This window comes from Vidua chalybeata, chromosome 5, assembly GCF_026979565.1.
Source record: "Vidua chalybeata isolate OUT-0048 chromosome 5, bVidCha1 merged haplotype, whole genome shotgun sequence".
Taxonomy (NCBI): Eukaryota; Metazoa; Chordata; class Aves; order Passeriformes; family Viduidae; genus Vidua; species Vidua chalybeata.
Genome location: NC_071534.1, coordinates 70,530,304 through 70,554,401, shown reverse-complemented (window position 1 = coordinate 70,554,401; position 24,098 = coordinate 70,530,304). Strand labels below are relative to the sequence as shown.

Sequence of the window (24,098 nt, the reverse complement as noted above, 5' to 3'; positions counted from 1 at the left end):
TACAACTTGGAGAGACAAAATTGCAATAAAATGGGACATATGGAGCTTGATTAATAGCAGTGGGAATTTAAACTTCCAGGTTTTCCCATTTATTCTAAATCTGAACAGAATTCAGGACCATTCAACTCCACACTTCACCCACAACTTCTTCCTGGTGCAGTTCCAGCATCAAGATTTCCATGGACAGAGCAATTTCACACTTAGGTGTGAATGAATTTTGTCTTTGAAAAGTTTGGATGTTACCAGAGGAAAGGAACTATGGAAGTGCTTTTCAGTGATATTCCACAAAGTGCAATTCCTGCTGAGCTATCCGAAATTCAAGATTCCCAGGACCCAAAATAACCAAACTAAAGGCCAACTTCTGGCCTGCAAAATGTATTTATGCCTATTCTGCAGATCTCTAAAAGTCATCAGAATTTAAGGTTAAATCCCTCAGGAATATCCCACCAAAAAGTTACTTTGTGTCACGACCTGGTGCTTGAAAAACCTGTTTTTCCATGGGCTCACATTCCTAAAAGGCTTTTCCCAAGGTTCTGCCAGGACTTTCCTTTTGCCACACGCCCAGGAAAACCCGGCAAGCGTTTGTGGAGCCACATCTGATGTGGCTGAAGCAAATAATCCCAATAAAACAGGAAAATATGAGGGTCCTGGACTGTAATATGCAGGAATTCAGCAGAATGGGAAAATGCAGCTTAGTGGTGAAGGAACTTCAAACCCATTTTTTGTAGCTCAGCTCAGGAAACTGAAAAGAGGGGAATAGTTGAAATAAACAGTTCAGATTATCTTAAATGAAAATTAAACACTTTGAAAAATCTCCCTTCTTTCTCTTTCTTTCTTCTCCCTCCACCTGTGGAGGAGACAAGAATTTATCTCCATGCTCTGAGGGAACAGCTCTGGTTTCCCCAAACACTTTAAACTGTACAAAAGGTTTTAAAGAAAAAAAAAAACCTGCAAGAACAATCCAGGTAAAACACAAAGCTGTGAGCTCCCATGAGGTGTCCAGCTCCAAGGGAATTCCAGCTCACCACCAAAGGCTTTTCCCAGCAAACCCTTGAGCTAAACACCACCACACTGATGTAAAACACAGTAATGACAAAAAATTAAATTATTAATCTTTCCTTTCATTGCTCTGATGGCTCCATGGGGGATGTGGGGTCCAAAAGGCACCATCATTCCAGGCTTCAGATCTTTGCTTTTAACAGCAAATCCTAAATACAGGAATCACTTTTTTTTTTTTTGTTCTCATCAAGCACCAGCTCTCCTGCCTTCAATCAAAAATTCATAAAGCTTGATGAAAGCAACCACAGGCATTGTATAAAAATTTTTAGGGTAATACAACCATAAAGTGGACTTAAACCACATTGTGTTTTCATCCTTGGATTTCCCCCATTCAAGGAAAACCCTCACTGAAGTTTTTTTTTTGAACAGCTTCCATAGACAGATTACAAATTTAGAATTTGTCAAGTTCTTTTTCCCTTTTCTTCCACCACAAAAATCAAAGATGCTTTTCTGGTTCTGCCATGGGAGCTCTTCTGTTGCTCTGCAGATTTTTTTTAGCAATATCAGAGTATTATTTCCTGTATTTGAAATGAAAGTTGGGGCTCTTAAAGCAAGTTTTAGCTACTACTGGAAGTTCATTCCTCAATAGCAAAGGAATTGCTTGAAAGGCATCAGCTCCTGCATGGCAGAATCTCACCTTATGATTGAGATTTTACACATTTGAAAATTCTTGTGGCACTTTGGGGACATGTGGTGGCCTTGGCAGTGCTGGTTAATGGTTGGACTTGATGATCTTAAAGGGTTTTTCCAACCTCAGTGAATCTTAAACGTGGATCTCAGTGTGGAACTCAGTTTTTTTCCCAGGAATTTTGTACCTGAGCTGGCTCAAATGAATCGATGGATCCGTTCTGCCCTTCCAGCTTTGCTCAGAACTTCTCTGGCCATGTGGTGAGCCCTGAGCTGCTCAGGGGGTTAGATGAAGCCATCACGTTAGATCCCTCCTGACTGAACTGTGCTGTTCCCAAGGAGTGAATAAATGACTGAAAATTCACATGCCATCATCAATCCCTGTGACAAAATCAGAGTAACAACGTGGGGAAGCTCGATCCTCCTCCACGAGAACACGAGTGCAATGCTGGAGGTAAATTTAAGGTTCCCCAGAGCAGCTGGGGCTGCCCCTGGATCCCTGGAATGTCCAAGGCCAGGCTGGACACTGGGGCTGGGAACACCCTGGGACAGTGGGAGGTGTCCCATGGCAGGGGGTGGGATTGGATCATCTTTAATGTCCCTTCCACCCCAAACCATTCTGTGATCCCATGAAGGAACGAGCTCATCCTGCTTTGTTGGCTCAATGAACACAAGCCTGGTTCAAAGTACCTCATTACCATGGAATTACATTAACACTGTTTTCAGCTATTCAGCCCCAGCTCTTGCAAATGTCAAAATTTCTCTGTTCCTTCAGCTTGTATTTCATCCAAAGGGAAGGAGGAGCTGGAGACATGTGAAATTTCTGACAGGCTGTTGATTTTCCCTTTGGATGAAGCATGTTTGAAAACTCCAAACTTGACTGATCTGCTGAAGCACATTCTCTGACAGACAATATAAAATCAATGCCTCACATATTAAGATGGTGTTTTTTTTTTTTTTTTTTGGGGTTTTTTTTTGGCATGTGAGAGTTTTTGTTTGTGTGGGAGGTGGCGGTGGGGGGCGGGGTGGGGATCGCTTTATTTTCTGTCATGGAAAATGAACAGCCTCACCTTAAGGTTTTTATAAACTGTCATCTTTAATCAGACACACACAGCAAGACTGTCAGTTCTCATAAAGCATCAGGGAAAAAAAAAAAAAAAAAAGGCAGAAAATGTGAAGCTGTTCCCCCATCCCTTCTCCGTGTGAGTCCCCAATCCCTGTGATGGCCCCAGTCTGGAGGAAACCTTTTCTTAGCACTGTCACAACACAAGGAGCTCTGCTGAGGTGTGTCTCTATCCTTCAGCAACGCCAACTTTGTGAGGGCTTGTCAGGGAGGAAAAGGGTTGGGATTCGCCTGAGAGGAACATCCATCCCTGCTGCTGGCAAGACAGAAAGTACTGAACGTCAACAGCAGCTAAAAGCCTCCTAAACACTCATTAAATGGGGATAGGGAGGGAAAAGCACTCCCTAGGTAGGTGTCAAATGGCTCCCTGAAGATTCCCATTCAGGTCACTGGAAGGAAGCAGCAGAGGATGAGAAGCTGCATCAAGAGTGGAATTTCTAAAATTCTAAAAGCTGGGAGTATCCAGGGGAAAGTTCTCCTGGTGGAAGGTGCCCTGCCCATGGTGGGGGGGTTGGAACTAAATGATCTTTAAGGTCCCTTTCCTGGTTTCCAGTGCTGAATTTTGCAATAAGGATTTGAGATCTCTTGGTGCTGGCATTGCTGAGGCCCCTCGAGGGCAGTGTCCAGTTTGGGATCACTCATGAGCGTCCAGTGCTGGGTCCCTTGTGACAGGAGAGCCCTGGAGGGCTGGAGAGTGTCCAGGGAATGGAGCTGGGAAGGGTCTGGAGAGGCTGAGGGAGCTGGGAAGGCTCCAGGGAACAGAGGCAGGAGGAGAGGGAACGGCCTCAGGCTGGGCCAGGGGAGGGACAGGGTGGACACCAGGAAGAATTTCCTCATGGAAAGGGTTGACAGGAATTGGCAGGGGCTGCCCAGGGAGCTTTGGAGTGCCCATCCCTGGAGGTGTCCAGGGAACACCTGGAGGTGGCACTCAGGCTGGGGACAAGGTGGGGATTGGGCACAGCTTGGACTGGATGACCTTGGAGGGCTTTTCCCACCTCAGTGATCCCAGGAATTTGTGATCTCCTGATCTGAGCCTCATCTTTCTCACCAGAGGCCCCATCTCCCTGCCCCAGAGAGCAGGAAGAGATTCCCTACCTTGCAGAAGCAAGAATTCCATTAACTAAGTGATATTTCCCTACCCCTTGAAGGGGATCTGTCGAAATGTAAGACCTGATGAAATCTGGAGGTTTTTTTTCAAGGACCTACTACCATAAAAAGTTTCCAAATCAGGTTTCCTGTGCACTTAATAGCACCTCAGATTTTTTTTTTTTATTTACCTTGATCCTCTGCACATTACTCAGACTCAAACACAAACTTTAGGTAGTGAACACTCCAAGTTCCCTCGCCCAGCTTGAGTTAGCCTTATTTCTCTGAAATCAAGTATTTTAGGTTTGATTCAGAAAGCTAAAGGCATCAGCTCTCATTATTTAGCAGTATTTGTGCCACAGGAGGACTTGACATTTTCTATCTACTTCACTAATAATAAATAACCCTTGGACTTTAAAATACCACATATTTTTCTTAAAATATTTGGTGTGATTTAGCATAGTCTAAATGTACCAAACTCATCTAATTTTCACACTCCTTTTGCTTCCCAAGACCAACAGTCCCTATATTATCAACTATTAATTTTATAGTGTGCAATTACAAGATATTACAGCATATTTTAAAATAAAATGAGATGATTATCGTTATTATTATAACTGTACAGATATAAAAGGGGTTATTGGTAAGATACACAGGGGTTCTGAGTTATACACTGAGTTTTAGATCAATTTAATGATGTAGTTCTTAACACCAGCAGCAGTTGATGCTCAAAGACCAAAGGATTTTGATGTCCCATGACAACTTTGCTGTCCCCTCCCCACATTTTCAAAATAAACAGGATTTAAATTCTACCTCCAGCACCTTTCATCTTGACATATCCTGATTTCAACAGCAGCTTGGCAGGATTATTCCCATGAAACATCCCTACTATACTCGTGCACCTGGGTGGATGCACTTGTCCTGCACCTTGTGCACTTCTTCCCTCCCAAGGACAGGAAATTCCTTGGATGTGACACTTGACCATCAGCAGCTCAGAGCCACCACTGGAGAGGGACATTCTGATATCTACAGGCAGCAAAAGTCCATCATCACCCTCCCCAGTTAGTCCCTAAAGGATTTTTTTTTAAATTTAATAGCAGAGCAATCACTCTTTTATTTGCATTGAAGCAACTGGAAGAAACAGTTAATTCCAAGTCTGCTGTCAAGCCTACTGCTTTCAGTGATGGAGACTGTAGAAATGAACAGAAATACTTCATCTCACATGAAAAGGTCAAACTACTGCTGCTCTCTTCCCCTCACCCCCATCAATCCCAAAAAAAAAAAAAAGGCAGAAAACTTTGCACACACAGAGCACTAAACTCTCCTCTTTGCATCCCAAACGATGTCAGCAGTGGCAAATTGTGAATTTTGCTTTTTCCTCTTCCCTTTTTCCCCCCTATTCTTTGTTTTCCTCTTTCTCTCCAGACTCTGAACCCCAAGGGAATGATCAGAACACCCCTGGCATATCCCAGTCCTTCCCACCTGGCAGAGGGGAGATCCCTCCCCTTCATTCTTTGCATCCCAAACGATGTCAGCAGTGGAAAGTTGGGAATTTTGCTTTTCCTCCTTCCCTTTTTCCCCCCTACTCTTTGTTTTCCTCTTTCTCTCCAGACTCTGAACCCCGAGGCAGTGACACCACTGGCACATCCCAGTCCTGCCCACCTGGCAGAGGGGAGATCCCAGCAGACCCTGTGGAGATCCCAAGTTTGCCAGGACAATTCCTCCTCCCCACTCCTCCTTCCCAAGGTCACGTCCTATTGGGAAGTGACTCCTCCTTCCGAATCAATGAGCACTTGGCTTTCTCCTCCATCCTCCGAGCCTTTTAATTGCTGCTTGATCCTAATGAAGTGTGGCTGATGGTAATAAATGGAAACCCCCCCGGCCTCAATATCCAGCATCCAGCACCGTTCAGCTGCGTGTGCCTCGGCACCACCATCCATCCCCTCCACCTCCCACCCTTCCCATTCCTCCCCCTCCAGCCCCGAGACTGCAGACATCTGTTCCTCAATTGTCTGGTAATAAACACACTCTATAAAGCATATGTAAAATGATTATTACCCCGAGGAGCCAAGTGCCTTTCAAATGCCAGCTGAAACAAATAAACATTAAAAAGAAAAATAAAATACAGCAAAAAAAAAAAAAAAATATATATATATATATCCCCCACCAAACAAATGGTACGACAGACATCACCCAGGCTGTTCCATACTCCAGAATGAATGAAGGGCGTTGGGATTGCTCCTGTGATTCCTCCTTCCAAAGGGAGATGTTATTCCTCAGCCCAGTAACTCCAGTGCTGGTTGCCAGCAAAGGATGAAGGAAGCAGCTGGACTCCTTTGGTAACTTTTATACTTTGGCACCTCCCATGAAATGTAATTGAGGAAGATCAGAGGTGGGTTCTGCCTCGATTTCTAAGCACAATCAGTTTCCAGATGCAGTTAGGAATACCTATTCCCAGGAATCACCTCCTCTAGAACACCCGCTTGTCTCTCAGAAATGCGCTCTTCATTTATTGCGTGTGTGTGCTGCTGTCATTAAGTGCTGGTAATTAATCTGGGTCTTGGTGTGTCTCAGCTGTCCTTGTGGAAATTAGGGACCCACATCCTGAACAACACAAATCTCACTTCCCAGCTCTGGCTCCCTGCTCTAAAAGGAATTCAAAGGCAAGGAAAGCTTTGAAAACCATTTTTAGGTATTTTTCCTTACGCTGCCCATGGTTTTAATTAAGAGTTTCTCTAAACTTTGGTTATTGGGATGAATTAATTTGCACACCCCCCCTCGAAGTCTGACCCCGTGTTCTTCAAGAGGATCTGTTACCAAGTTCCACCCTCAGTTTGTAAATAAAAAAGGATTAACAAGTGGCTTTATAAGCAGCAAATTTGTCCCTGTGCTTGTGCACCTCTGATGTGATCAGCACTGACACTTCTCATTGCAGGAGTACAAAAGAGAGAAGTTCCCACTGGTATCAGTGCTCTGCTTCCAACTCTCCCCTCAACATTCCAGGGCTGAATTATATTTTAAAGCCATCACTTTATGTGATGCTCAGCCTTTAAATCAGCACACCAGGGTCTGGTTTCTCAGTGATCCAGTTTGTTTAATACTTTCAGAAGCACTCAGCTGCCTCATAAAATCAGTGAGTCCATGCAGTGCTGAAGCTCCTCTGGCAATGTATCTATGGGGCTTTAATAAAAACAAGGGGGGAAAAAAACCCTTGTAAATAAAATATTGATCATTCGAATTCAAACCAGATCCGTTTCAAGCATGTACAGGGGACAGGGATGAAAGATGAGGGGGGCGGGTCATGAAGAAGCTCAAAAAGGAAAATAAAACAGGTGGAAACTTCACAGCTCTGCAGGAATTACCTCCAGGAGAGCTGGACATTTAAAACAGGAACACCTGGCAAAGGGCAACAAGGATCTAACCAAGAGATGATGATTTTATGATTCCATGTGCCAGAAGTCACTGCAAGCATCAACATTTGAGCAAATTCACCGTACTGAGCATTTCAGCTGCTGGTGGGGCAGGCCGTGGCTATCCCATCAGGAACAGAATTCCCTGCAGGGAATTACTGTCAGCTAAAGAAATCCTGTGATCATCCCAGATTCTCTGCATCCCATTCATCCCTAAGCCATCATGAGTTAAATCTCTCAGCACACAAAACATGAAAATGAATACAATCACATTAAAATGGTTTTTAGGGGCCACTCCTACCCCCAAACTCTCCCATCCCGCAGGGAGAAAAGGGCAAACTGGGTCATTCCCTGTTTTCCTTCTTTTCCTGAAGTTATCGATGAAATCCTCAGTGCAAGGGAGCGAAGATGTTGCAGGTGGTTGGCATGAAAAATACACTGTACACAGCTACCTCCATCTCGATGCAATTATTTTTTTATGAGGCAAATGATTCCTCCTGCCTGACTTGCAGGCTGGGAATGCAAAGTGAAGTGTTTGGGAGAAGTGCTGTTTAAAGCAGAGCACTCGTGTTTCGCTCAGATGGGAGGAAAAAAAAAAAATGGGGAAAAATAAAGCAGGAAGGCAAAGAGAAAGAATTTCAATCAATGGGAAAGATCTCATCAATAAAAATAGGAGCATCACCCACTCTCTGGGCTTGCAAGCTGTCTGTAAATTCATTAATGATTTAGAAATTGAAGTCCACATCATCACAGTCACACCTTGAAGAACACTGAATTTCAGTTGCCCATCTTTTCCCATCATAAAATAGCTGAAAACTACAAATTATCCTGTAGCAAATTTATTTTTTTAGCACATTTCTTCAGCTGAAAAGAGACAGAGCTGGAAATGAAATGTGCTTATGGAATTCTCCACTTCGTTATGGGCACGTAGCAAGAGATAAACTCTTTTTATCAAGGCAAGATCTTGCACACCATAACACATTTCAGGATGTTCTCAGGATTATTCCAATCCCTGCTGTTTTAACACCAGAAATTTAGGTTTGGGAGGCATTTATGCCTTTTCCAACTGTGTTTTTAAGTCCTGAGAAGTCACAGATAAGCCGAGCTCTCAGCCACGGAGGTGGCAGGAGGAGATTCCTTCCTCTGGGGATCAGATTCCAATCGTTTTTTGTGACTATTTTGTGACTTCTTGGGTTTAGCACTGGAGAGAAGCCCCTGCTGTTGAGTGACTCAGGACAGTGAATTCATACAAACACAGGCAAGGAGGGAAATGCTCTCCAAAGAGCCGGGAAAGGCTGGGGAGAAAGGAAAACCCTCCCAGGAGAAAAACAGCTGGGAGGTTGACATGAACTGAGACAAACCTTGTATTATTGAATTTCCACAAAGCCAACAGGACAAACTGCTAGAAAAGCAGCAAAATTCAGGCATCAGAGGTGAATGATGCAGTGAGAAGAGGTTCATTAAATGTCTTGCTCTCTTTAAAGCCCCAGCTGTGACAATTTTGGTAATCACTGGCTCACTCTGCATCAGGAATTAATTTGCAGTCCCCAGCCCACAGCGTTTTATCAATGAACTCACCTTGCAGTTCCTCTGAGTTTTTAATAAGCACAAAGAACAGCACGAAACAATTTGTGGCAGGTTGCAAATAAACTTCCCCCAGCTTAGGTCAATAAATGACACTGCTCAGTGACACAGGGTCACCCAGACAGGAAATCCCACCTGACATCACAGTTCAGTTTGAAAAAGATTCAAAGATTAAAAATATTGAAAGAAAAATAATTTTAAAATAAATGGTTTTAATAAATTTAAAAACCAATAAATGGTTTTAAATATTTATATATTAAATAATATAATATGTTTTAAATATTTATATATTAAATATTTAAATAATATTTAATATTAAAATAATTAATTAATTTTAGAAAAATATTTAATATTAAATATTAATTAATTTTAGAAATAGATTTAATATTACATATTTAAATATTTTAGGAAAAGTTTTTTTTTTTTTTTTAACACACAGCAACTTCACACCATCAACAACCTCAGAGCAGCCCCTTTGCTCTGGGATCCCAGAACTGGAATTTGCCCAACATCCCCACCAGTCAAAGGTTTCATTCTACTTATTCGAATGCTTTGCAGCTGTAGAGATGTGCAGAAAGGCAGATTTTACCTGAGCAGGGGGTGAAAGATGATGGTGATGTTCCTGGCTCCTGGTTTGCAGACAAACTTGGACCCGCCACCTTCAATTAAGTTATCATCTGGTCCTCCTGGAAAATAACGTGGAACAAGTTGTCTAACAGATCCTGACATCCCTTGATTTTCAGAGAGTAAGTGATAATTAAACATTTAGCAAGCGATAATTAAACAGGAATTAAATGCCTATTTCCTGGTGAAAGATCAGTAATTAACGCCAGGCTTCGCTCCCTGCGCCCTCCCAGGGCAGGTGGTGCTTTGAGGTGACTTTGGGATCCTCATTCCGGAGTCAGGGACATTTTGTCACAAAACCCACCAAATCCAGGTCCTTCACCTCGGGTGACAAACACCCAACCCCTCGGCCACGTGGCTTGGGTGTGTTTTGAAGTGGTTGGAAAGGGTCTGGAGAGCAGCAACTCCCAGAATTTTCCTGCTTCCTCTGACTGGGGCTGGCGCAGTTCCAGCCCTGGTTTGGATGCCAGTGACTGACATTTTAAATAATTTATTGTATTTAGCATTACTGGCTCCCCCAGGAGCTCATTCCCAACTCTGAGTCTTGTCATTCCAGCCTGGAACTTTCCCTTCTCTGAGTTCCACCTGGGTACAATTGCTCTCCAAGCTACAGGAAGAAGAAATTTGCAGAATTTGGCAGCAAAACACAACCCAGGGAACATCATTTACACGCCACAGCTCCAGGGTTTGGAGTGGCAATAAAACCTGACAGTGTCACTGTGTCACTCCAGAATTACTTCCACAGGCTGCTCCTGACAGCAAAGCACCTTAAATTTGGATATTGAGAGAGAAAAGAGAGGGGAGGGAAAATACCAACTTTCTGAAAACGCTGCATGTCCTGATTGCAACGAAGTCCACACGGAACCATTCCTGAAGAAAACATTTTTAGGACAACAGGCCAGACACCCCAAACATAAACAAATCATCATGGAGTGGTTTGGGTTGGAAGGGACCTCAAAGCCCATCCAGTTCCAATCCCATGGGGACACCTTCCCCTATCCCAGGCTGCTCCAAGCCCCATCCAACCTGGCCTGGGACACTTCCAGGATCCAGAGCAGCCCCAGCTGCTCTGGCAATTCCAGCCCAGGGCCTCCCCAAAAAGGAGCTTGGGCAAAGTTTGACTCTCAGGTATTATCAAACCCTTTCCCTGTGAAATCCCTTTAAAGACTGACAATAAATAAATACAGAAGCCAATCACATTATTGGGACAGCTTTAGAGGCAGGGAAATGACAAAGTTTTGAAATCAAAGCTACCCCAGCAGGTCATTGAAGGTTTTGACCCTGACATCTCCTCTGCCTCCAATAAAAAGGATTTCTCCAAATGGGAAAGAGGAGCAACACAACTGATGAGGAAATTACTCCAACCTTCATTTCCAAGGGAATTTTATGTGCTTTAGAACAACCAATCTGCAGAAAAAGCTCTTTGGTGACTGAATTTATTTGACCCTTCTGCAGCAATGTGCAAGGACTGAGCAGGTCACCAACACCAGCATTTCATACCCTAAATAATCCCTCTAGGTCAGGAGTGTTTCCTGCAAGAATTCCCATAGGTTCAGAGATGTGAGAGTAAAAGCTCCAGCTCTGATTTCCCCATGGAGTGGGAAATCCTGGGGAACTGGAAGTCTGCAGTCACAACATTTCCAGAGCTGACTCAGCTCCTCGAATGAACCCCGAGCACACAGAGCTTCTTCATAAATCCTACCCAACATATGGGCTTGGGAAGCACAAAGCAGCTGAAGACAGAGCTTTTTAAACTTTCCTGATGGTATTTAGAAAGAGGCAGCTCTAAAAAAAAAAAATCCAGAGATTTCAGCTGGCAGCTTAAAGAGTGAACTCTCACAACGTGGCAGTTTAATCGGGGAAGAAAAGAGGCGTTGAGTTCAAGGAAAAGAAAATTATTCACTTCCCCTGTTAATGTCAGATCCTGCAATCTCCAGTGGGCTCTGTGTCTGAACAGAATTATTGAAGAAGCCAGCCAAGCATGAGCTGCTGAGGCAGGGATGAGGAAATGCAAGCTCCAATTAAGAGAGGGGTGTTATTCTTGTTCCATCAAGTCACCCAGCACTAATCAATATTATTGACTGGGATGAACTCCACGGCGAGGAATAAAACAATCTGTCTGATCTGCTGGGCCAGATGATGATGGATTTGAGGAGAACAGAACTCTGGCACCGAGAGAAAAATGTGCTTTTACATCTCTTTGGCTCTCAGCCTTCCATTAGTAATTGTGGGTGCTCTGCAGGTAGGTGCAGGCTACAGGGGGGGAGGGATTTTGCTTGTATTTAAATATTTTACCCCAAAAAAAGATGCTGAGGTGTAAATCTTATTCCTGGTGATGCTTTGGACATCCTAACTACGCAGCAGTGCAACTTTAATGCCGTTGCTCTCCCAACTTCCCTGCTCTGAACACTGTTATGGAAAATCCTGGAGAGTGAAGGATTCCTTTCCCTGTGAATCGGAGATCTCCACAGGGAATTCCTCTGACTGTATCAAGGTCTGAAATGTGTTATTCACATGGACCAGCCACAATTCCTCCACTGCAGCCAATTCCCTGTGCTGGAGAGCCACCAACACCTCCATAAAACACGCCAGGAATATTTCTTCATCCTGACTGAGTCCACCAAGAGCATCTCCTGCAGGGAGCTGAAGGATTTGTTCATCCAAACAACCCAAAACTGGCAGCTCTGGAGGAAACAGGGAGCAGAGAATCTCAGGATGGTTTGGGTGGGAAGGGACCTTAAAGATCACCCAGGTCCAGCCCCTGCATGGGCAGGGACACCTCCCTTGGGCCAGGCTGCAGAGGAAGGCAGGTCCCTGACCTGTGGGAGAGAGTCCAGAGGAATCCATGGAGCTGCTGCAGGGCTGGAGTCAGGCTGGGAGAGCTGGGGGTGCTCACCTGGAGAGGAGAAGGATCCAGGGAGAGCTTCCAGCACATTCCAGGCCCTAAAGGGGCTCCAGGAGAGCTGCAGAGGGACTGGGGACAAGGCCTGCAGGGACAGGACACAGGGAATGGCTCCCACTGCCAGAGGGCAGCGATGGATGGGATCTTGGGAATTAGGAATTCCTGGCTGGGCTGCAATTGCCAGAGCAGCTGGGGCTGCCCCTGCATCCCTGGAATGTCCCAGGAAAGGCTGGAGCAGCCTGGGATGGTGGGAGGTGTCCCTGCCATGGCAGGGGTGGCACTGGAGGGGTTTTCAGGTCCCCTCTAACCCAAACCATTCCATAATTCCATGAGGAGTGGAAATAATGCCTTTTTTCTATCCTCATCAATGACCACCAAAGATCCAATTTGGAGCCTCTCAAACCAGAGCTGAGCTGGCAAATTCTGCACAGGGATATTTTCCTGGTGTGTCCAGGAAAACATCCCAAACTTTCTCATCTCTCTGGAAGCACCATTGTTGTAGCAGTCTCCTCTCAGGAGAAAATTTTGCTGGTTTAATCTCCCCGGCAATAAATTATGAGGAACAAAAGAAAAATAAGGAAAACTTGGAGATGAAGTGAAATTTGTCACAGAGTTAATGACACCCTCCTGCCGTGCTGGCAATGAAGTGTGCCCACCTGAATGTCACTGCAAGTGCTGACAGAGACGGGGCCATTAGTGACAGAGCTCGGTGTGTCTGAAATGGAGCCTAAAATGTCAGGCTTCAACATGAAAAAAGAGATGAGCAGGGAAACTGGAATCTCTGCAGGTGCTGAAAGTCAGAACAAACATTAGGAGAGCTTTAGTTTTCCATTCTGCTCGGTACGTTAAAATTTAAATGCTTGCATGGAAATCTTCCATGTTTACAGAAAATGTCAGGGAATCTCAGGATGGTTTGGCTGGGAAGGGACCCCAAAGCCCCTCCAGTGCCAACCCCTGCCATGAGCAGGGACACCTCCCACTGTCCCAGGCTGCTCCAGCCCCAGTGCCCAGCCTGGCCTTGGACATTCCAGGGATGCAGGGGCAGCCTCAGCTGCTCTGGCAATTCCAGCCCAGGCAGGAATTCCCAATTCCCAAGATCCCATCCATCCCTGCCCTCTGGCAGTGGGAGCCATTCCCTGTGTCCTGTCCCTGCAGGCCTTGTCCCCAGTCCCTCTGCAGCTCTCCTGGAGCCTCTGGAATGTGCTGGAAGCTCTCCCTGGATCCTTCTCCTCTCCATGTGAGCACCCCCAGCTCTCCCAGCCTGGCTCCAGAGCAGAGGGGTGGAATTGGATGATCTTTAAAGTCCATTCCCACTCAAAGAATTTTGGGATTCTATTCTCTCGCTCTTCCAATGTGCTAAGGAGGAATCACACATTTCCCTTTGTGTTTATCTCTTCCTTGAAAGACCTGAGGACATCAGAGAAGAGGCAGCTCAGCCCCTGAAAGATCTGCTGTGCAGGTTTTAAAATTAATTTTAAGTAATGAAGCAACTTTTTAACAACATCCTGAGAAAAGCTCTCTCTGTCTCTCACACAAGAGCTAAAAAAGGGTGAGATTTCTTATGCTGTCACTTCAGGAGCCATCAGACGTTACCTCATTGTTTCAGAGTTTTATCTGTCTAAATGAGTTTTATCTGTCTAAATGAGTTTTATCCTCAGTCCTACCACGTTTTCAATCCTACCAGCCACTAAAACCTTTCAGACACAAAGGTATGGTACTCATAAGTACATCCCTTTTCAAAACATCCAAGAAATATTCATTTGGGATCAATGGAAACAGCAACGTCCCAAAATCATGAGGAGCACAGGGAAACTTCAGCTCCCTTCCCGTCCCTGTGTTAGCACAGGACAGGCTCACTGATCTCTCTGCAATGCACAGTTCACCTAAACAGGTTCCAGGCATGGAATGAAGAATTCCTGGGCCCCTCTCCATGATCAGGGCACCTTTCCTAGGGAGCCACTCCATGTTCATCTATGCAGAACAGAGGAATAAAGAAGAATAAAGGATGAGGCTTTGAAGCAACAACTGAGCAATCAACACATCCTGCACATCCCGGCAGCTCCTCCACTCTGAGGGAGCAGCACAAGCTGAGAGCAGCAAAGGAACCAGTTTCCATGGCATGGTGCTTCCCAAAAGTTCTTGATTGTGTGGGAATCAACACCACAGTTACTCCCTGTACATCATCTTCAAGGCATGGAAATTCAAATTTCATTCAGCGCGAAGGCAGGAAAGCAAAAGGTGCCCGGAGAGAGCAAAGCAGGTGATCATAAAACAGCTCAGCAGAGAAGGGATGGATCTGTGAACAGCAACTGAGGAGTTTTATAATGGAAATCTCCTGCATTTTCATATTTCTGTATGTTAGACCACCCAAATAAATCTCAGAATGATCTGGGCTGGAAGTTCCAAAAGTTCCAACCCCCTTGCCATGGGCAGGGACACCTCCCACTGTCCCAGGCTGCTCCAGCCCCAGTGTCCAGCCTTTCCTTGGACATTCCAGGGATGCAGGGGCAGCCCCAGCTGCTCTGGCAATTCCAGCCCAGCCAGGAATTCCCAATTCCCAAGATCCCATCCATCGCTGCCCTCTGGCAGTGGGAGCCATTCCCTGTGTCCTGTCCCTGCAGGCCTTGTCCCCAGTCCCTCTGCAGCTCTCCTGGAGCCTCTGGAATGTGCTGGAAGCTCTCCCTGGATCCTTCCCTTCTCCAGGGGAACATTCCCAGCTCTCCCAGCCTGACTCCATGAACCACTCAGGTCAGGAACACCAGGTTCTGTTTCTCCTGCACTGATTCATTGCATTGGCACTCACACACTTAATTTATTTTCACATGGAAGCAAACACAATTTATCATCTCTCAAATTCTTCTGCATGTCTTGAATCCTCAAACTTCATTCATTTCAGAGACTCCCAGAATGGTTTGGGTTGGAAGGGACCTTAAAACCCACCCAGTGCCACCCCCTGCCATGGGCAGGGACACCTTCCACTGTCCCAGGGTGCCCAGAGCTCCATCCAACCTGGCCTTGGACACTTCCAGTGGCATTTTTGGGATTATTTCAGGCACATTGTTCTGTCTGTTCTTCTGTAATGATGATTTTTGTTCCCTCTGCCCTCTCCACCCCCAAATTGGCAGTGAGTCATCCCTGCTCCGACCTGGCACGTGGGGCTCCCATTCCCTCTCCTGGAACAGGAATGAGGGAACAGAGATGCACCAGATAAAAAAAAAAAATCCACCTTATCAGGATAGACAAGAATAAGCTCCAGCCAATACTTGATTACTTCCTTGCTTGAGGGGAGAAGCAATTTAGCAGAGGTTTCTGACAGAGGAAAGATTGCATTTCTTGTTTGCTTCTCTTAATCACCCGCTCTTCTTTTAATCACGGCAAGTGGGAATTTATACATCAGACCATCAGGAATAAGGGGCTGATGGTTTAAAAACACACATGCACCCACATTTCCCCAAAATCCACAGAGCTCAGAGCGACCACGGAGCTCCAGAAGAGCCGAAACTGATGGAATTAGGTGGTAACTACTTGTAAAGCACTGGCTGCTGTCAGACCTGGGGCCAGGAGCCTGCAGGGGCAGGAAGGGAGCTGGGAGATGCTTGAGTGACTCCAAGAGCTGCTCCCAGCTCCTTGTCACCAGCCTGAACAGGGCACAGGGGACACCAAACTGGCACAGGCAAGGGCAGGAGCACCCTAAAGCCACAGCCCTCCCTGCTGACATCTCCCCAGTCACTCTGGAAATACTTCCAGCTCACCCTGAAGGTTATGAAGTTCATCCCATTTCAGCATTTCCATCAGTGACAAATTCCCAGCCCTTCTCCCAAAAGCAGCATTTGGGGTGATGGTCCCCAGAGTGGGAGGTTCCAACCTAAAATCTTTCAGTGAAACACTAAAAATGTAGGGCAGAAATTAAGGGATGGTCAAATCAAGTAAAGTCTAATGGCTGAACCTGCACAAATCCCTCACAGGTATAAAATGGGAAAGAAGGAGTGGATGCTCCAGGGCTGGAGCCCCTCTGCTCTGGAGCCAGGCTGAGAGTGCTCCCCTGGAGAAGGGAAGGATCCAGGGAGAGCTTCCAGCACATTCCAGGCCCTAAAGGGGCTCCAGGAGAGCTGCAGAGGGACTGGGGACAAGGCCTGCAGGGACAGGACACAGGGAATGGCTCCCACTGCCAGAGGGCAGGGATGGATGGGATCTTGGCAACTGGGAATTCCTGGCTGGGCTGGAATTGCCAGAGCAGCTGGGGCTGCCCCTGGATCCCTGGAATATCCAGGAAAAGCTGGGCACTGGGGCTGGAGCAGCCTGGGATGGTGGGAGTGTCCCAGCCATGGCAGGGGTGGCACTGGAGGGGCTTTGAGGTCCCTTCCCAGCCAAACCACTCTGGGATTCTGAGCAGAGCTGGAGTTGCTGTTCAGGTTTGCAGATCAAACTCTGCTTCAACCCTGAAGGAAAAGTGATTTTCCAAAGCAGGAGAGGCAGATCTGGATTCCAGCCACAGGACCGATGTGGCCTCTCTGACCCTGATCAGGATTCTGCATTTCACTTCCCCAAAAGGGGAATTGAGATTGTGGCTCCAACTTTCCCCTAGCAAAGCCGTTCTGAGAAATGTCAGGAAAAAGGCGCCAACGTTTTATTCACTGTTTTAAATTCACGCTTTGACTTCAGCTTCCCACTGAACACATAATAATGTCCCAAACTGACCAACAATTCCAAAATCCCAGCCTGAAACAGCTTCTCCCGGCATGTTCCTGTGGCACATCCCAGGACTGGTGCCTGATTTGGATGCAGCCCCCGAGCCCCTGCTCTGCCATATTGCTGTGCTGATGTTCCCAATCCCTCCCCGCTCCCCTATCCCGCCTTGTCTGAGATCCAACACCATATGCATTTAAATAAGTTGCTCTTTAATGTTTCAAAACCTGATTTATTAGTTGCTCACACTCCATCTGCCTTGAAAAACGGCGCCGCGCCTCGGCTTTCACAGCCTGCACAAAAGGTTGGGGTTCAATTTGAGGCTCCTTTATCATTTGATCACCGTGTCAGCCACATATGTAAAGTCTCCTTCCAGCTACAGAAATTGTTTAAAATGCATATTTCTCTTCTTTTTCTTGTTGTGATTTCTTTTTCTTTTTTTTTTTTTTTTTTTTTTCTCCTCTCCCCCAGGCCACACGACTGAGCAGCAGGCACTTTGATTAATGGATTTGTCAACTTGCATATTTAGGATTTTGTTGGTTTGCCTAAAACTCCCTGTGTACAGATCTGAGCTCTTCCAAAGCATGGCTGCAGCAGAATTCCTTATCCGGAGCTGGAAAACACACTGGAGCTAATGAGCTGTGATTACTCACACCCTGCATCCACTTTTCCACTGTTCTCTGCTCAGAGCTTTCTTCCTTTATCTTATCTCCTGTAGCAGCAAATGGCTCCTACCTGAATTTTTTATATCCCTGACATGTTTTCTATTCAGTTTTAATGTCAGAAAGGAAAAAAAAAACCCTCACCGTGAGGTAACAAAAAGCAAGTGAAATAAAGTAAGATATTTCCTGACACAGTGTCATTTGCTGGCTTAATTTCTTACAAGCTGTTTAACTCTAAAATCCCCCCTTTTTTTTTTTTTTTTTTTTTTTTTTTAATATTTAGAAGCTCCAGGACATTTTAGACAAAGGAATTGGCTGGAATTAGAGAAGGACAAAATTATTTGAGTGGGAAGGGACCTTAAGGATTGTTCAGTTTCAATGGGCAGGGTCACCTCCCACTGTCCAGCCTGGCCTTGGACATTCCAGGGATGCAGGGGCAGCTCCAGCTGCTCTGGCAATTCCAGCCTAGCCAGGAATTCCCAATTCCCAAGATCCCATCCATCCCTGCCCTCTGGCAGTGGGAGCCATTCCCTGTGTCCTGTCCCTGCAGGCCTTGTCCAGGTGACAAGTAAAATGTTGTACGGTCTTCTGGAAGAAGCAGACACGGAATGATGGAATTATTAAGGTTGGAAAAGATCTCTGTGATCATTGAGTCCAACCAAGAGGTTTAAAAATGCTTCAGTTTTTTTACCATGATGGTAAAAGAGAGGATTTTGAGGCTGGCACACAGCTGGGATCCAGCAGCCCCCAGGAAAGCTGTCATGGGCTTGTTTTCCATGTATTAATGAAGGAGTCGGTTCTAATGAAGATAAAATCACCCATCTTTTGACAAGTCTTGAGAATGTTACAAACCTGGCAGGTAAAACCAGGCAGAATAAATCCTCCTGGGCGATTCCCCACCGGGGTGCCTCCATAAATTCCCACCAACAAAGGAACCTCCTGACTCCTCACCTGCACCTCCACGGCTGGGAATGAATTCATTTTCCAGCAATATGCACAACGATCCCCAGGAATAACCCAGCTTTTCCCCCCGGGAAAGGCAGTGGATTGTGCACAAAACGCACAGAGCCACTCCCTGCACGGGCAGGAGTGGGAGCTGTCAGGCAGCATCCTTCAACCTCTTCATCCATAATCCCTTTCAGATGGGTTTCCCCACCTCCTCATCCCCCTTGCTTTGTTTGGCCTTTGGAATTCAATCAAAGATGAATTAAGACTTGAGGAAACAGCCCCCACCGTGGTCCCTGGCAATTCGTGAGCTCTCTGTTAATTTTGTTACAGCTTTTATTTCTTGCATTTTCATGCAGAGTTGCTCCCCCTGAGATTGTCACTGATATTGGCACCAAACCCCAGGGGCTGCAACCAAACTCAAATGCCAATAAAGAGGAGGGGACTCAGCCCTCAGAGACATCAGAAATTGCAGGAAAACAGCCAGAATTTTAATCACAACTCTTTCAAACGCAGCCAGGGATTTAGAAACGCTGTTATTGTAGGATATGACCCTAATTCAGTGTTAATCAAAGCCACTGGTGGCACAAGAATAAGCTGGTGATTTAATAAAACACCATTTCACAGCAGCCACTGTGTCAGGATCAGGATGTTTCCAATATCACAAATTCCAGGGAGAAGGCTGACCAGCCTTTTCCGTATGTTTCTGTACATTTCTATCACCAGGAAATTTGACATTTCCCCTACATAACAATCAAGAACTCGGTTTTATAGAAAAATCTGAATTGGTTTCTTTAGTTTTGTTTCCTTTTTATTTGTTGCTCCTGCTGCACAGGTATCAAGGATAAGAAAATTGGAGCAGGTTGTGCAGAGAAGCTGCCCCATCTCTGGGAATGTCCAAAGCCAGGTTGGAGCACCCTGGGACAGTGGAAGGGGTCCCTGCCCATGGCAGGGTTGGCACTGGATCATCTTGAAGATCCTTTTTCAGCCCAACTCATTCTGTCAATTTATAAAAAGCTCAGGAAGTACATGTGGAAAAAAAAAAAAATTACAAATTTCCTTATTTTTAATTTCACTTAAAAGCTTCAACAGTTAAAAGCTAAAGAAGCCAAACTTGAACGTTTCAGCTTCACCAGAAAAATGAATTAATTTGTGGCTTCTGCTGATTCAGCAGCTCCCAACTACAGGAACTGAGCAGTTGGTGAAGTCTAAAAATCTGGAATCTTGATCTTATAACTTCAAAATTAAAGAAAGTCTGTGCTCTCATGTTCAGCTGCAGGAAGCAGGAGCACCCACTGGTACAGAGCAACCAGAAACGGCAAAAGCAAAAAAAGTCAGCTTGACCTCAAGCAGATATTTTAAAAGAAGGGAGAGAAACAACACAACCCAAAGTTATTCCGAGACCTTGGAGCACATTCCAGGCTGTCCAAGCTGAGTTGTGGCTGCAGCCTGAAAATCCAGCGTTCCCTCTTTAAAAACAGATGGAAGTCACTCCTCACTGGAGCAGAGTGGGGAGTTCTGTTCCCTGTGGGAATGCAGGGAACAGAAGCCTCTCTGAGCCCTTCAGAGAGAGGAAGAAATGCAGGGTTTGAATTAGAGCCTTTAGAGAAGCTGAAATTAAGCCACACAGACAAGAAACGGAAGTGTAAGTTTTAGTTTTAAGTAAATAGAAATATATCTTAAGTGCCTTAAAGAGACTGCATAGCCAGCAAGAGGCCCTAAAGCCTAGTTTAAAGTTCAGATAATTTAGTTCCAGTCGTAACAAAACCACAGCAGAACATTGCTCACGTTTCTAGGTAGAATAGATAATATTCTTCCTAGAATTCTAGGTAGAATAGATGATATTATATGTGTAGGTTTTGTGTAAGAACTGACACTACTTTCGCTCGTTAGAAATTCAGCTTAGATTGGTGTAGAGAGAATGTTTTAGAATCGTGTTTTTAGCTGATTGGAGGTTTTAGGAATAAAATGCCCCTGTAATGGGGTACAAGAGAGATGAAGAAGAAGATGAAGACAAAGAAGATGATGAAGAAGAAGAAGACAACAACAAAGAAGAAGAAGACAAAGAAGACTAAGAAGAAAACAAAGAAGAAGAAGACAAAGAAGATGACGACGATGATGACAACGAAGATGAAGAAGACGAAAAAGAAGATGATGATGAAGAAGAAGACAACAAAGAAGAAAACAAAGAAGAAGAAGACAAATAAGATGACGAAGATGATGACAATGAAGAAGATGAAGAAGACGAAAAAGAAGAAGACGAAGAAGAACAAGAAGTCGAAAAAGCTGAAGGAGAAGCCAAAGAAGCAGAAGCAGCAGAAGAAGAAACACCAGAAGAAGCAGCAGCAGCAGCAGCAGAAGAAAAATAAGAAGAAAAAAAAAAAGAAGAAGGAGAAAAAAGAGATAGTGGCTGCTGCTTCTGCTGGGAACATCGGACTCTATGCCAGGGAGCAGCTGTTGTTCACATTCTGAGCTGCTTTAGTGTGTGGGTCTGAGCTTCACATTATGGGATGGCGAGCTCTGTGCACAGAGCAGGGAGACAAAACAATTCCTGCTCCAGCTGGGCACCAAGGACAAATGATCCAAAGCTCAGGCCCAGGAGCACAAACAGCGTGGGCTGGAGAGAGAAAAACAAGCAGGATGGGAGTGCCTGGGCTAAAGCTGGAATGGGACAATGAACTGCAAGGTGCAAATGGAGCAGAGCTGATCCCAGTGAGAGCCCCCGGGAGCGCTCGTGCATTTTGGGACCATTTTGGTTCCTCTTGGGTGCAGCCCTGGCTGGGCTCTGGTGCTGCCCAAGGTGGATCCATGCAGGAGAACCTTTCATAAATCCCTGCTTCATTCTTTAGCTCCATCTAAATAAATTTTATTCTTTAGCTCCATCTAAATAAATTTTATTCTTTAGCTCCATCTAATAAATCCATCTTTAGTCTCTAGCTCCATCAGCCTTCTCAAGGCATCAGTAGGGGATAAATCCCCAACATTCCCAACGTTCTGCTGGCAGGGAGCTGAGAGCTCTGCCAGGAGGCTGCTCCCCATTCCCAGAACACAGCAGGACACATCCCCCATGGAATCACCAGGGATGGAGGTGGAAAAACACCCCTGGGAATGAAGGACAAACCTTCCAAGGCGCTGGAGGAGCTGCCTGGCTTTGCTACCACTGAACTCAGAGACTGCAGGGAAGAACAGGGAAGGGAAGCAGTTGAAATCTGAGAAATCCATTGTCCCAACATCCATTGTTCCTAAAATAATGGGCTCCAGGAGCAACCCTGCCTCAGGTGCTGCTTTTGACACACTTAACACACCTCAAGCCAGAGCTCTGAGCAACCCATTGCTATTTTTACATCTCTTTTTACCACATAACATCCTTCCCTAATGACAGTTTTACACATATCCCTGTTCAAGAGACTTGGGCTTAATTTTTTTTTTTTTTTTGGCAATAGATCACATGTCCCAGTGCTCCACACTTCCACACAGGCTCCTTTCCCAACCATCTGCTTGTTGAACTAATTCAAACTATTATCAGTTTTACCTCCAAGAAAAGAGACACACCAAGGTTCAAGGAGAGCTCCAATTGCACCAAGGGAGGGGAAAAAGCAGCACAAAAAAAAAAAAAAAAAGTCTAACAATGAGAGAAATGTCAAGAAATAGAAATGTCAAATCCCTTAGGGTGGGAAAAAAAAAATAAATTCCAACTCCAGCTCATCTCCAAGCACTGTATTTTGTAAGGAAATTACCACTCCATAGTCTTTCCTCAGGGAAAAGCTGTTCCAACTAATCAGAGCATTGGTTTTTTTTAAAAGTTCAAAACAAATGCAGGGTTGTCTATGCAGAATTCATGCCCCGGCTGTCAGGAGCTGCCTTTAACTCTTTGCAAGCAAAAAAACTCTTGAGTCTTGTCACCAAAAGCTGTAAAATGGCTCAATATGGAAACAAATCAGAATATCTCAGGGTTCTCATGGATTCCCAGACTGGTTTGGGTTGGAAAGGACCTTAAAGATCATCTCATTCCATCCTCCTGGTGGAGCATCCACAAAACCTGTCTCTATTTTCCACGTAAACCTTGGAGAAAAAGGGCTTCAACAAAAACAGGAACATCCTTTTCAGGCAGAAACCTAAAAGTCATGTATTAAATATTAAATAAGGTCTGTACAAAACTGTGACTGTGAAGCTCTTGGATTTCAACTCCTTCATCTGTGATTTCCTTGTGTCATCCAAGGGATCTTTCCTCCTTCCCCACCCTCTGCCTGGCAAACTCAGCCAAATCCCAAGAGATTTTTAATTCCAGGAGCTTTGTCAGTGTCCCTGTAACAGCCAGAAATGGAAAAATGCACCAGATAAAGATGGAAAAATGGAAAATTGCTTTTGTTGGATGAATTAAATGCATCATTGAAATGAAAGCATCAAATGCATCTCCTCCTCCCTGCAGATAAATCCAAAAGTGCTGCATCTCTTCTGTTTTTTCTCAAGGAATTGCCTTTTATTAGCAAAATCAGATTTAAGAATGAGTAGAATTCTTTTGGAGTAGTCCCTCATTAGGTTTTTACCACCTCAAGATCTCAATTCTCTTCTTTAAAACTATTTACATGCTGGAAATGTTGTGGTTTTTTTTTTTTTTTTGCCTGCGACTGGGTACATTTAATTATTGATGAAACCTTCAACTTCCCTAATTGAAAGCCAGCAGGATGGTTTAACTTCCATTTCTGGGATGACACCAAACATGCTCGTGGTGGTGGCACTGAAGAAGTGAAACAGCTACAGCTGCAGATACTTCCAGATGTGGGGGCAGAGCGCAGGCATCCACAAAATTCCTCTCCAAAACCGTCCCAAAGCAAATGTGGAGCAAATAAAATCCTCCTGCCTTCAAGGAGAACAGAAGCCTCTGCACCCAAACCCAAAAAGGCAGTTCCTTTTTGACCTCCACTCCTCACTGCATTTAAATAAATCTGTTTACGGCTGTTTGGAGACCTGAAAACCAAAGCCTCAGCCTGTCATTAATATTTTAATTGAAGCCATGAATATTCATGGTGGGTTTGCTTCTTTAGAGGACAAGATCCGATAATTAAATAATTCTAATATGTAAATGTGCTCCTGTCATGACACCTTGCCTTCATCTACATTACAAAACTGAGGCAATTTTAGCTCTTTCATTATTTATGTAATTTTGGTTTTAGTGGTTGATTTTTTTTTTTTCTTCTGGACTAACTCAGGCTCCTGACACAGAAGGAAATCTCAGTTACTGGATCAGTCACTATGGACTATTTCAAAGTCATCTGCCTCCCCTGACTTTGCCATTTTGGGAGGAATTTTATTTGTCATTATTTTGATATGATCCAGCTTCTGCTTCCGAGCTAATTCCAACTGTGAACACTTGATATTTTTCACAAACC

At 44.9% G+C, this 24,098-nt stretch overlaps 1 protein-coding gene across 5 annotated transcripts in view; it reads right to left on the bottom strand.

Moving 5' to 3' along the window:
* EXOC4 (exocyst complex component 4) overlaps positions 1–24,098 on the bottom strand; it is a 309,659-nt gene that overhangs the window by 140,409 nt on the left and 145,152 nt on the right. For 2 of the 5 annotated variants that reach the window (XM_053943114.1, XM_053943113.1), the window contains exon 10: positions 9,479–9,575. In XM_053943114.1, coding sequence (XP_053799089.1) covers positions 9,479–9,575 — 97 coding nt within the window. Of the gene's footprint in view, positions 1–2,995; positions 3,066–8,218; positions 8,638–8,900; positions 9,025–9,478; positions 9,576–24,098 lie in introns of those variants that run through there. The other 3 variants (XM_053943116.1, XM_053943115.1, XM_053943117.1) reach the window with 3 other exon arrangements.